The following is a 15596-nucleotide window of genomic DNA, read 5'->3' on the forward strand; positions in this document are numbered from 1 at the left end:
CTACATACAGATTTTAGCCAATCACAAATAGGCTTTATTACATGTAAGTTTATCAAAACACTTTATATGTTTACTATTTTGGTTACACTATTTGATGTTCATTTTGTTTTTCATGGGCACCCTGTGATACATCCGCTTTAACAAATCGTTAAGGGTAAGCGTAAAATATTTAGAACTCCACAAATTGTTTGGGGTAGTTTCACTGAAATTGCATTTTTTTGTCAAGATCCAGGTGTGGGTTTAAGGAGGTATACCTGCATGAGTGTTTTGAGAAACTTATCGCACTAGTTTAAAATAAGCCATTGGTAACACACAATTTCTTTATTTTTTGGGAAGAATATATATTTTTTTGTGGTGATAGAACTATAGCCTGCCTTATAACCGCTATAGAAAGCTTGCGTGTTTACACACTAATGGTTCTCCCCATCCACTCTAGCTTTGATCATTCTTACAGCATCCATTTAGGCTGTCACACTCCTTTAAGTGATTTATGTTTGTGTTACAAGTGTTTCATACCAACATCCTGGGGACAATTACCTTCTTTACAAACATCCTGCGTAACCGTCCGATGTCCTTAAATAAAGGAAACCCTTATTGCAAAAAAATGCTTACCTCATTCATTGCCAATGGAACATGATATCCTGGGGACATAACTGTATGTCTGCAGGACTTACTTCCCCCAAAAATGGAAAACATGCCAAATGTTGCAATTTCATTTTCTTATCATATTATCTCAAAAAAAAATTTTTTTTATATAATTATTGGTTTTCAATACACTGTAATTTTGTCTTTAGTAAACAAGCCCCTCTAGTATAAAAGGTTTTGCCACAGTTTGGATGGCCGGTCTGATCCAGCCCTGTATGTGCTTCATTGCTACCTTGAGCTTACGTTGCATTACACTCCTCACTTACCGACCGGTTTCCGTTCTTAGTACTCGGTTGTAAAACAAATTTGTCAGTAAGTGAGGATGCGCTACAGAACATGCGCACCAGTGCAGGTCTATGTTCGGGGAAATTTCCCAGAAAAAAGACCAGCGCACCATAATTCCTTGGAATTCCTCCAATCTCTGTCTGGGGAAAATTCCCCGAACATAGACCAGCTCTGTAACGTGGGGAATTCCTCTAATCCCCGCGCTTAAAAACTAGTCGTAGGTCTGAGCAATCGTTAAACACTACAGATTAAAATGAAGACTAACTGTACTGCCCTACTACATCCCTTACCTATACTAAGGGCTGCTGTCCATTTGGCATGTACTCCTGGGAAGCGGATTTGAAATAAGAAAAAGCCAGTGTCAAGATCTATTGTAGTTATTATTTTCTTTTAGACATATTTTATATCCAGACCTGTGAAATTATATAAATTACTTTATGTTATTACAATGCCCCTAGTTATAGCAGCATTCTAGGCAGGTTTAGTGAGAGAAATTCTGGTAGTGTATAACTGTGCAAGGATTCAGGGGAAATATCAATCAGAGGGTAGACAGTAGATCAATTTGAAACTTCTTACTCATAGGAAAATCAGAAAGAGAAGCGCATTGTGTGAGTTCACAATAATTTCTTATTTTATATTGAGAAGTGCCGAAACCAATGTATCTGTGCATGTTAACTCTTATCTTATAATTGTGCAGCACTTAAATTAATAAAAGAACAAGGATTGGAATTTAAGCCGTTTTTTGGTGGTAGAACATTTAGGTGTTCTGAAATTTTATTTAAACGGTCTTGAAACTGTAGACTCTCCCAGGTGATCGGCCCTTGTAGCCTGCCTCTCTGCAGCCTCTCGGACATTCTTCAATATCTGTCTAAAGCCGTGCATGAAAGACAATAAACAGCTGATGGGCCGGACAGTGCGTTTTAAAGATAACGCAAAGTGCGCCCTATATGCGCAGCTGTGGAGGTGCTAGGCTAGGAACCAGGGTGAGGACTGGGTTTATCAAACTACTTGAAAACAATGAATTACAATACCAAGGGACAGAACCATAAGACTGAACACCATAACAAGTCCCTGCTTCTCCTCTATCTCAAGCTTCCCCTGCTTCTCCCCTGCCCTAGGCATATATATTTTTTCTATATATTCTATATTCAGTGCAGATACACAGACACACACATGGACACACATGTAGATACACATTGACAAACACTGACACACATACAGATACAGTCATATGGAAACAAACATTGACATATAGATGCACAGATACACATGCAGATACACGGACAGACAGATGCAAACACTCCCACAAACACAGACAAGCACAGACGCACAGATACAAAAAACTGTCACACATTCATACACACAGACAACCGGATACAAAACACTGGTACATATACAGATACACACAGGAACACATACAGATATACAGACACACAGATGAAATGACACACATAGATACACAGACATATTGATACACACTAGCACAAATTTAGACAGACATAAACAAACAATGAGACACATATAGACACCCAGATGCACACACTTACATGTATAAAGATGCACACATACACCGACACGTGTTGATACACATCCACACAGATACAAACACTGACACACATACAGATGTACAGACATACAGATATAATGACACACACACAAATACACAGATATACAGATGCACACTGACACACAAACAGGTACAGATATACAGGTACAAACACTGACACACATACAGATACACAGATACAAACACTGCCATATATATACTGTGACAGAACAATGTTGTTATTGATACAATGACACACACCCACACAAACACAGACATACAGATACACACACTGACACATATACAGACACACATATTCAAACATGGACTTACATGTGGTTACAAACACACAAAGACATACATACAGACACATAGATACAAACACGTAACACACATGCAGGTACAGACAGACAGAAACAAACAATGACACACATATAGACGCCAAGATACACACACTTACACATATACAGATACAGACACATAGATACAAACACTGGTACACATACAGATAAACAGACACATGACACACACACACACACACACACAGATATACAGACATACAGATGCACCCTGACACACAAACAGGTACAGACATACAGATACACACACTGGCATACATACAGATTCACATATACAAACACTGACATATATACTGTGACAGAACAATGGTTGTTACTGGTCTGTCATCATGTCAGACCTATGTTATACTGTGTTTTGCAAAGATGCCAGGGATCATAACCATGTTCCCCTATTGCTTTATGTACAAAGCATAATTCTAAAGGTAAAGCAGACTCTGCAGGCTTACATTGTAAACGAGTCAGGAGCAATGGGTGATGATGTACCCTCTGCAGTGCAGGTATGTCCTGTTTACACATTTAGGGAGAGAGAGTGGGGTTTGCTAATTGGTTTCATTGTTTCCCCCTATGTCTGGAATTACTTGTACCTGATTCCTTCTGTTAATTATCATTTGATATTTTAATAACACTACTTGTTGTGTGTTGTACCTGAAATTGAATGACCTGTTTTAAATTTGAGATTCACCATGTTATAATTGATTTAATTGTCTCCAATCTGGTGTTGATTGGTCACTGTTGTTTATGTGTTATTTGGAGATCTGCTATATATTCTGTCTATGAACCAGAATAAAGTGTGCTCATGATTTACCACTAATGAGCTTTTGTGTCTTTTGAAGTATCCAGGTATATTGCTGTTTGTCGTCCAATAATAGAGTAGTTACTCATAGAGAATTGCCAGTGGACTAGATACATAGAATATCCTATATGAACCAGTGCTGTCAGTGCAGTATAGCCGCTGGATACACGACTTAAAATTATCAAAGTACTGGATCTTAGTGCCTACTATAGCAGTTAGCTGTGCAGGATTGCAAAAGAACCCCACAGATGATAACTTGCCTAAACTGCTACATCTTCTCTAGCAGAGACACCAGGGCCAGATCGTCACACATACAGATACAGACACACACACACACACACGTAGATACACCAACACACAGATGCATACACTGTCACAGACACACACAAACACACAGATACATACACTGTCACAGATACACACACAGATATAAACACTGACACACATACAGATACACAGACACACAGATACAAACACTGACACATACAGATACACACACATATATAAACACTGACACACATACAGATACACAGACACACAGATATAAACACTGACACACATACAGATACACAGACACACAGATACAAACACTGACACATACAGATACACAGACACACAGATATAAACACTGACACACATCCAGATGCACAGACACACAGATACAAACACTGACACACATGCAGATGCACAGACATATGGATACAAACACTGACACACATGCAGATAGACAAACACACAGACACTCACAAAGACACATACAGATACAGACGGACAAAAACACAAATACAGGTAAAAATTTTAGCCTCCAGTTTCCTATATTTTTAGGTGCAGGAAAGTGGCTTCTGCTGGCTGGGGCTGTTGGCAGTTAGGGGCTTGCTCTCCTGGTCCGCCACCCACCTCCTCAAACAGTGCGGCTCAGTCTCTATTAGCTGAGAAGAAGTGGCAGACTCTCACTTGCTCCCTGCGCTGCCATCATTAAAGGGGCCCGGTCACACTGTTAAAGCACTGCAGCTCACGACACATGTCCATCGGGTAGCCCTAAGTACATGGACCAGCCAATGGGCCCCCTCAACCCGCAGTTCCAAACCTGTACGGTGCGGCTGCACCGGCGGCAGTTCCACCATTACCTATTTATTTTTTCCTGTATCCCTGGGGGAGCTGGTTAGTACCCCTGGTGGTTATGGTATCACAGGTTGGGAATTGCTGTTCTAAAGGTAAAGTGTATTGAAGTACAACTGTGTGACTGACACAGATATGGCGCATGTATGCAATTTATTCTGTTCCTTTGCTGTCTATCAAAGAAGCCAATTCTGGGGCACACACCCCTTCATTTTTATGTTGCACTGGCTAAAAAAACAATACTCCTTAATCTAATGTTTGTGTTTTCTTTTTGGCTGTTATATATAGCATTGCATCACATTAAGGCTTTTATTATACTATTACTAGGATGGGATGAGACGTCATTTGCCTTGATGGCTTTTAAAGTTTGCTCAGGGTGTTTTCTGGTCACTGGAGTAAAATCTTAGGATGTAATCTTTGAATGGTATATCTGGGAATTCCCTCAGAATTTCCTTTGTTTGGTTACTAAAGATTTATTATGTGCTTAATCTACGTCAGTTCATTGTTTCCTCATTGAGAAGTTGCATCTGCCAGAGCCTTAAATACAGAGAATTGCACACTGTGAGGACACTGCCGAGGCCAATCCCAGACTTTCAGGGCTAGGGAGAGAGATATCCGAACTGCAAGACACGGAGAGTCAGTAAGTAAATACCTGCTTTTATTCTAACACATAATCACTTTCCTCTGTCTGTGCCTTCCTATCATTACATATTTTCATATCTCTGCTACTTGCTACGAATTCAATTACAAATAAAACAAGTTCTTATATGGATCGCATTCCCATCTCTTCTGTTTAGACCTAAACTTTGCAATTCTCTTATAAATTATTTGCAATTTACAACTCATCAATCTAAATAAATCAGTACCCTGTCCACCTAATCTAATTTTCACAATGTGGTAAAGATTCAATGATTAGTTATATATGAATACATTGAATAGAAATACTCTTTTAAAAAATAAAATAAAATAAAAACCTCATTTGTGATCTGCACGTGCAGCATTTTACACCCAGAGTAAGAATTGGTTTTAGGGAATATGTTCACGTTTGAATATTATGTTTTTCCACAAATAATGTAAATAAGTTCATATTGTGATGCATTTCATTCACATTTGATTTTCAAAATATTATTTTACTACAATGGAATAGAATATTGCTCCAGTTTTGCATAGTGTTTCTCTAAAAAGTTTGAATACAAACAGATTTTAATATTTAAGGTTAAAACAGCCGAACTGGAAAAATTCTCTAATACAGCTATGCATTCAGTTCGGCTACTCTGGACTTCAATTTGAAATTCACTTTGAATTCTCACTTTAGCAAATCACCCTGTTAGTTTTGAAGTAATCGCTTCCAGTATACATGCCAGAGGGTACTAGCGTCTTATGTCTAGAAACGGTTCCAGCTCTTATGATCTTCAACTGGCAAAGACACTGGCACAAGCTGGAAGATGATATTTTAGTTATTCCTGGTTCATACTATTTTTAAATGCAAACAAATAAATAATAGATTAATTTATTACCCTAGAAATGTAGATATTATTATTATTGTTATTATTATTGTTTTTATTATTGTAGCGCTAGCATGTTCAACAACACTGTACAATTTTACAAAAGAGATAGGGTTATTCATATAAAGGGACACTCCACTGCCCATATTATAACAAATATATATATATCACTGTTTAGTAGACATTTCCCCAAAGCAAACATGCATGTATTTAATTATGCATTTTTTTCAATTGGTGATATATCTGAAAACAGCTTGATAAACCTGCAGGTCTCTTGTCTGCTGCCCTTTACAAGCCCTTCACCTTCTAACCCCGTCCAGACTTTCTGTGGCTGTCCAATCCCAGACTTCCCAATGCAGCTCCATGAGCAGTCTTTGCAAGGCAGGTGCTCTGAGAAACTGCGGTCTCTTGAATTTAGCTCCACTGGTTACAACCAGAAAGTAACAGGACCGGTTTGTCTGATTAACAGACTGGAGGTGTAAAGAGGTTGATTCATAAAAGTAACCAAATTACAATAGTGTCTGACAGGTGCCAATAGGCATGTCACACACAAATAAGCCCCTCTCAAAAATATATGAAAAAAATGATAAATCTTGGTAAAATATGGTAAGGGAACTTGTAACACTGACTAGGAGACAACCAAGCTGCACTGTATATAATTACTTAAAGAATTTGCTACATTTCAGTTCCTCTCTGATACCCAGCCTATTTTTCTGATGTGGTGGATTTTTGTTATGAGTCGCCTTACCATATTTCTTTGCTATTGTTACCCTATTAAGGATTTATTATCTTTTTCATATTTTTTGGGAGAGACGTATTTGTGTGTGACATGCCTATTGGCACCTGTAAGACACTATTATAATTTGGTTGTTTTTGCAAATGGGTTACCCCCTTATGTAAGTCTCTCTAGCTGACTTATTAGTTCTCACTTCAGTAGAAATTTTTCTATACTAATTTATAAAAGTACCAATTTGTATTGAAATTTTTACTTTTTGTAAACTGAAAAAAAAAAGAGGACACACTCTTCGCATATAAGCACTTCGGCCAGATACCTAGAATATTGTGTCCACATCTGGGAACTTTATAATAAAGGAATACTGCAAAAACTGTACCCACTGCAGCCCAGTGTATTGCTTATAGTGCCAGGAGTACCCTCCCAAAGTAAATAGCAAAACTAGTTTCAACACTTACATTGGTCCCACCGGCGCCTCCTCCACTACTAAGGAGCTACTGTTAGCTGCAATGAGCTGGTTCATTGGCTGAGAGTGTCAGCTGATTGCTCTCAGTAAATGAAATCATTAAACTGCTTGGTTACTCACTCTGGGAACACTCCAAACCACTTCATCCCTTTGTAGTTGTTATGGTGGCAGAAGTGCCGAAGTTAAATCAGTTTCAAATGTTTAACCCGAAAGTTGGTCTCCACATCAGCTCCTACTGATCGGTCAGTGATAGGCTGAAAGCATATCCAAGGGTGAACCCTGAGGAGAATATATCTTCATCCAGGGTGACCAAATTTTTTTTTATTTTTTTTTAATTCTTTATTTTTGTTGTGCGGGTTGGTACAGAGTTTTCACAAACGCCACAACAGCGTATATCAACATATATAAACATATAAAAAGAGTATGACAGTGGCTTGCTTGATCGCACATTTTTTCCTATACATAAGCAGGGTTACAATTATTGCCTGTAGTCGGTTCATTATTTAGCATTAGTAGTTTCGCTAAGCAGTGACTCTGTCTATGTATTAAGGTATTGTGGTTGCATGCATAAGTATCTTCACATGGTAGGTGCTAGTTTTTGCAAGCTAAGCAGCGTTACATAGTATGAGGCTTTCCCTATGCTTAGCACACTTTAGTAGATATTAAATTTAAAGGGGATACGCTTAGTCTAATGATTAGACTCATAAAACGGAGAAACAGTTTAGTACATGCTTAAACTATTTGGGTAGAGTACCTTAACGTAGCGATCATTAGATATTATAGCATTGTGAGTCAGCATGAAGATAACGGTTAAGCATCATTGCAGTATATGTTAACTGTCGGCATAGAGTTATAGCAATCACATAAGTCTCATATTTTTATATTACGTCGGAGTGTCAGGTGTTTGGCATCTTGGTATCAGGCAGTTTCTCTGTCATAGGTACTTCACCCGATTCCTGTGTTGGGCGCAGCTCGTATGTTGTCGCTGAGTCCATCGGGCACTGCTAGTGCTGTAGGGGTTCCGCCGGAGTTCACCTCCTCGGTCTGTTCGGGGGATGTTAAGGTCTTCTTGCAGAGGGTTTCTTCTCTTTTCCCTTGTGCTTGCGGGCCGTGTCCCAGGGTCTGTCCTCTCTTGGCCTTCTGCCCAGGATGCTTGGGACGAATTCTGGGCCATCTGGGACTTGAGCAGGTGCCTGTTGGGTGGGTGGTCTGCTTGTCTGGGATCCCCCGTCCTGATGAGAGTGTGAGGCTTGAGTACCAGTCGTTTTTTGCCGTGTTTAAGCGTTTATTTAAGCCAGCTGGTCAGGAGCTCCGGCTTGTTGCGTCCAGCTTGCTCGGAGGTCAGGCTCCGCCCCCACATTTATTTATTTTAAATCACGGTTATTTCGCGAATAGCAGTGGTCAGCTTTTCCATTTTAATGAAAGACCATGTCTTCGCATTAACTGTGCTTGGGTTGAGAAGGTGGTCTCACCCAGGATAGGACCTTAACCCATTAAGGACACATGACATGAGTGACATGTCATGATTCCCTTTTATTCCAGAAGTTTGGTCCTCAAGGGGTTAAAAAGGAGCTTACAATATTAAGGAGCTTGGCAGGCCAAAAAAGCTAGGTGTGCCTGGAAGAACATTTCCCCTGACTAGGAGGTGTCGAATTGTGATCATTTTTTTCACTGTGTATATGTGGCTAAAATATAAATACATTTATACCGGGCCCACTGAGTCAAGAGGTGATCTAGATGTGTTAACATGGGTCCATAGTTTTGCATGAAATGGTCAAGTTGAGTTTTCTGTCTTTTATGTGCCTTTCAAAGAAGGCACATGTTGAGACAAACAACATCAAGAGAAAAGGATATTTAGCAATATATCATTTTAAGTCAATGCAAACTAGCTGGCTGGCATTTTCATCCAATAGTTATTTATTTTATTACAAAATAAAATAATGTTTAGTGACTATAAAATGCCCAAATAGCTTAGCCCAACCCAAAGGTCTGTTACGAAATACAGACTTCCAGAGCAGTAAAACTAGACAGGCCCAATAACTTTTAGATGCATGTTTGAAAGTTTCTAAATGTGCCATTTATATCCATTTATATAAGAAGAACATTCATAATTAGAAGGACTCCAAATAATACACAAGGTCGTATTAGTAAATGTTGTTCACAGTTCTGGGAAGTGTAGATATTTGGGGTATATATACTAAACAAGGTTAAAAGTACAATTTTCACCTAGGAGTGAAAACGACCAATTATTTCAGCAAGACACAGTATGCATCATAGATTGTGCACCGGTACGATACACCTACAACCATAACATTATAATGCATACATCTGTTAACCTGTAACTTGCATAATAAAAAACAATGGGAGCTGTCACTCTACATATATTGCTATTACATGCGCAGTTATCTTGTATCTTTTAATTAAGCACAGTTATCTGTTATGTTGCTACTGCATCACTCCTGACACCCTACCTGTCCCTCACTATTAAATTACATATTTTTCCTTTGTATCTCTCGCCAAGTTAACATAATGTACTTTTTATTTCATTGCAGGTATCATGGCTCTCCCATTTGTCATCCTTTTACGCCTTTGTTGTCTCGCTTCCCTTCCTTTCCTTTCCTACACCTCTAGGTGCACCTCGTTTCTGGCTAAATCTCGCTTGGTTCAGTCCTGCCAAGCCCAAGGACTTCAAGCTATCCCCTCAGATATTCCTCCTGAGACTCAAGTTCTGCTGCTTAATTTCAACAACATTGAGTCTGTCACTCAGCATGCTTTCCCAGACCTCCAGTTCCTACAGGCCCTCTCCCTTGGTGCCCAGAAAACCGTGGGGTCCTTCATCGTTGGGGAAGATGCTTTCCATCATTTGCCAAACCTGACATCTCTTGACCTGGGAGGTAATCGCAATCTCATCCTCCACCCTAAAGCCTTCAGAGGTTTATCTAGATTGGAAATTCTTCTTCTGGACTCCAATGGGTTGAACGAGTCTGTTCTTGAGTCTAGTTTACTTATGGAACTACCTTCTCTCCAGAAAATTGACCTCTCTTTTAATCAGATACACAGACTACGTCCTGATCCCAGCTTCCTGCAGTTAAGTTCAATTTCTTCTATCCTATTGAAGTTCAACAAAATAAGTGCGCTATGTGGAGATGATCTCCAGTATTTGCAAGGAAGGAGAATTAAACTTCTTGATCTTTCCTCCAACCCCCTAAAATATGATAATCTCTCCTGCACCAATCCCTTTAAAAATATAACATTAGGAATACTAGACATTTCATCAATGGCTTGGGATGTAAAAAAGGTGGAAAACTTCTTTAAAACAATTTCAGGGACTCAAGTTGAAAATATCACAATGAGGTATAATGCTTTGCTGGGGAGTGGATTTGGGTTCAAAAATCTGAAAGATCCTAGCAAGGACACCTTTTCTGGGCTGAACTCCAGTAATATACATATATTGGATCTATCCAATGGCTTCATTTCCCATCTGGCCCCTCAACTCTTCACTGGTCTATCTGAGCTGTTGTCCCTTGATCTCTCATCTAATAAAATCAGTGGGCTCAGTCCAGGGGCATTTTTAGGAATGGGAAAACTGGTGAGCCTTAATCTGTCAAACAACTTCCTAGGAGAGATTCTGAGTAATAGTGTTAAAGACCTAGAATCCACCTCTCTAAGAGCTCTGGATCTCAGTTCCAACCACATTGGAGTCATTCAGTATGGATCACTGGATGTCCTTGCTTCCTTGGAATCACTCAACATTAGAAATAATGCCCTTACAAGAATACCACCAGTCAAACTCCCACGTGCTACTCTTGTGATATTAAGACAGAACCGGATTGCAGACACTTTTGGCCTTGCTACCTTTTGTCCTCTTGTCACTTTCTTGGACATTTCAAGCAATCGTTTGACAGACGTAAGGTCTTTGTGGGACATCCTTGAGCTAAGGAACTTGCAATACCTACTGTTAGGTAGAAATCAACTTTCTCATTGCTCCCCTGTAGTTGCTGGCAAACATACAAGAATGAGTGGTTTATTGTTTTTAGACATGTCAAATAATGCCATGGGGACAGTGTGGAAATCTGGTCAATGTGGGGATATCTTTATGGGCTTGGAACAACTCCACACATTAAATTTATCCAAGAATGACCTCACATCACTTCCTGAGAACTTGTTTAGAGGGTTGCTGAGTCTACGCACTCTTGATCTATCCCAGAATCAGCTGACACGCATACAGAGTGGACTATTCCTTGGACTTGGAACAATGAAAAGTTTGAATTTAGGGAGCAATACCCTGATTACCCTGTCAGACTCAAACCTGGAGCCCCTGAGTTCCCTGAAAACCATAGACTTGTCAGAAATTACATTTGTGTGTCACTGCGATTTAGGGAATCTCTTTGACTGGCTTTTGGCCAATAATGTAACCGTGCATTTTGGGGCTAATACGATTTCATGCATTCAGGCCACTCCAAACGTCTCAGACACTTCCCTGATCAACTTCTTAAGCAATTGTTAATAAATTATTTTTTCCTCTTAGTTTGTCATCTTATCTTTCTCTATCATACATTCGGATTTTTTCTCTAACATTCCTATTACTGCCATTGAACTTTGTGGCTCCATCTGCACTCTACCCACAAATCAGAAAGTAAAGTAATGTGTAAGGGGAGAGGTTAAGGATGAACTATGTAAGCTCATGGAGCAGGGCCCTCCACCTCTCTGTTACTGTACGTCCAGTTGTCTGGTTACAATTACATGTCTGTTAGTCCACCCATTGTACAGGGCTACGGAATCTGATAGCACTATATAAATAATAAAATAAAAATTATAACTAATCAAGTAAAATAAATTATAAACAAAACTTCAGAGGAAAGTTCAACAAGTTTCTTCTACAACCATTGGGAGATACGACAAACATTCTGATATAGTTTACTCAAATGTGTCAACGGATGCCTACATGTTTGTTTTGGTTTTGCATCTTTTGCTATAGTAGCTTGGCTGAGACTTGTGAGCTTCTTAGACATCTGTCCCTATCCCTAATGTGACTCAGAGACAGTGATAGTTAATAGTGAGCACTTGGTACTTGGTATCACCATCTGATGTTCAAATATTCCCACTTGATGCAGATCTAAATTTGTTCGCCATGATTGTCATGTTGACTTGAGCAAGTGATCAACCACTACAACTTGAGTATTTATGGTCATGTGTATCAAGGGTAGTCAACAGCTCTCTAATGCTCTACCAAAGATCAGTCAAAGATCAATCAAGGGTTATCATGGATGTTGTAGTTCAAGAACAGCCTTAGAGCTACAGGTTTAATATCCCAATTTTTAAAATAAATGTACAACAACGATAGGCATTATCCATATATGCTGCTGCTGCTTTTAATATTGTAACTCGGGCATGTCAATGTATTTATCGGGAAGAGAAGTTGTTAACAATGTGTCATTTATCTTAACCAAAAATGCTATTCATTCGTAATATAATTTGGCATAATGTATGCAATGCCTTTATTTCTATTTATACTCTACAATAAATTTATGCTCATGGTTTTACATTTCAGTGTCTTTTTATTGTCTGTGTGTGCATTTTGTAAATATATTAAATACCTTTATCAGAACATATTTCTGATGGTTTAATTGTATTTTTTTTTTTTAATTCTTTATTTATGCCAAGGTAAAAACAGTACAGTGAAAACACATTACATCGAAACATTGGAAGATATAGTAACAGTTTGTATGCCATGTCTCCAGTGCATCTGTAAAAACAAAAGAGTGACACTCCTTACATACTTTTTCTACACCGACACTCTTGGAGTGAGTAGAACAAACAATATAGCGTGGACACACTGTCCTCCCTGGTATATTTTAATTTATAACATAAAAGTAAAATCAGATAAGACGTGAATAAACTATAAATCACCACATATACATTTCTTTAGTCGATAGGACATGCCCTATTCTTTCTCAGGTTTTCATATGCGGGTTCCAAAAATCCGCCTCTGAATCACCTAAGAATTGCAATCCGTCTGTTTCTGTGCGTACAGGTCCATGTCCTATTGTAATGCATGTTAGTTACGTATTGAGTGGTTATATTTCAACATTTGCGGTGAATGCTCACGGTAAAAAGAAAATAGAAGAAAAAAGATAAGAGGGGTAAGTAGGAAGAAAGAAAAAGGGAGTACGAGGGGGCGGGGGTGGAGGGTGCAGAGAAGAACTGGCCAGTTCATATCCAATCTATCTAATCCCAGCCTTGGTAGTATCGTTAGCGTGTACCTCAGGCATTCGCTGCGTTGGCTTCCCAAGGGCCCCAAATTTTTTCAAAATTTTTTGTCGAGCCTCTAACCCTGGCTGTTAGGTCATCCATCAGATAATGATCTCTAATCTTCCGAATTACCATATCAATTTCCGGAGCCTCGCTCCGCAGCCACACCTGTGCCAATGCTCTCCTAGCGGCTAGGTTCACCTTATGCAACAGGGTCTGTTCCGCTTTTGTCCAGTTCTCCATAGATCTAGCCAGCAAGAACACCCACGGGTCCAGCTTAACCTCTCTCTCAAATATGTCTTGTATCAATTGTGCAACCTGCCGCCAAATGACCTGTGCTATTGGGCATTCCCACCACATGTGAACGTAAGTGCCCTTGAGGCCGCACCCCCGCCAGCATAAGTCCGTAGTAGTTTGGTTCATACGGCTTGTAGCGGAGAGCTGATATCCCACAGCTATTCTCCACTGACGATTCCAGGAAGGCTCAGGAACAAGGCAATAGTAAATCCATAGGCAGAGTTTCCAGCAGGCAAAATAACACAGCGATATCCCCACAGCAATCCCAATAACTGGACGACACACAGTTTCAGGAACAGAACTGCTGGCTGGTACATCCAGCCTGCCTTTTATTACAACTGTACACAGAAAAGCCACACCCAGGGGGAGGCATAAAACAACCAATGGTATCTTGGGTACAACCCACACATCCCCTCCCCTTAGTGTGACACATAATCCCATTATTGTACAGTTTCAAACATAACTTTTACACAATATTCATAACTTCTATAATATTTGTGCTACAAACATAAAACATGAATTTTCAGAATCAGCAGCCTTTAATTAGTAATCCTCTCAAAAATCGTCCCAATCCCTCCAGCAGATCAAAAGTTAGTTGGAGGTCCCTTTATGACCGACCGCAAGCACATTTTCCTGCCCAAAATAGTTCCATAGATTTGAGCTGTGCGGTCGGTCAATTTCTGGCATAAAAATGTCTAAGTTCCGTTCGAAGTGCAGCCGGTACGAAGTGGAGTCGATGGCAGGGGCGGACTGAGCACTCGGGCAAATCGGTCATGGACCGAGGGCCCGAGGCTCTGGGGGGCCCGCCCGCCTGCCTGCCATGCAGTAAAGTAATAGCTGGGCTGGGGAGTTAAACAATCTCCCCAGCCTGCATGCAGTCAGTCAGGGGCCCGCACGGCACTCCGCGGGCCCCTGTTACAAAATACATATCCCCCATGTTCAGGCAGTAAGAGACAGCTAAAGGGCCCTCCTAAAGACCCACTATGCTGTCTCTCACTGTGCCTGACTGGTGAGCAGAGCAGGAGAGCTGTCTGTAGTGCTGATCAGGCAGCTCCGTGCGGCTCCTGATAGAGGAAATGACATCATGTGTCAAAAGGTCAGGGAGCCATGCGGAGCTGCCTGATCTGTGTTAGAGGCAGCACTTCAGGGAGAGACAGCATGCTCCAGTGCTGCTGGGAGAAGGATTAACCCCTCTGGCCAAAGGTAAGGCTCCTCTTCATCCAGCAGCTCCTACCCCTACAGCCCCTCTACCCTCTGCTGCCCCTTTGCCCCCTACTCCCTGCTGCCCCTCTACCCCCCTAGACCCTCTGCTGCTTCTCACCCCATACTGCCCCTCTACCCCCTGCTGTCTCCCACCCCTCTGTCTCCCTACTGCCCCTCTACCCCCAGTAGACCCTATGCTGTCCCCCTGCTGCTCCTCACCCCATACTGCCCCTCTACCCCCTACTGCCCCCCACCCCTCTACCTCCTGTTGCCTCCCTACTGCCTCTCTACCCCCAGTAGACCCTCTGCTGCCCCCCACCCCTCTACCCCCTGCTGCCTCCCTACTGCCCCTCTACCCCCAGTAGACCCTCTGCTGTCCCCATGCTGCTGCTC

At 40.7% G+C, this 15596-nt stretch overlaps 1 protein-coding gene across 1 annotated transcript; it reads left to right on the forward strand.

Moving 5' to 3' along the window:
* The first annotated feature begins 5306 nt into the window (after window positions 1-5306).
* Window positions 5307-12889, forward strand: LOC134579288 (toll-like receptor 5). The gene is made up of 2 exons (XM_063438514.1): window positions 5307-5387; window positions 10004-12889. Exon 2 carries the CDS (start codon window positions 10009-10011, stop codon window positions 11956-11958), a length of 1950 nt encoding a protein of 649 aa, XP_063294584.1. The 5' UTR covers window positions 5307-5387; window positions 10004-10008; the 3' UTR covers window positions 11959-12889.
* The last annotated feature ends 2707 nt before the right edge of the window (window positions 12890-15596 follow it).

Source organism: Pelobates fuscus, chromosome 12, assembly GCF_036172605.1.
Source record: "Pelobates fuscus isolate aPelFus1 chromosome 12, aPelFus1.pri, whole genome shotgun sequence".
Taxonomy (NCBI): Eukaryota; Metazoa; Chordata; class Amphibia; order Anura; family Pelobatidae; genus Pelobates; species Pelobates fuscus.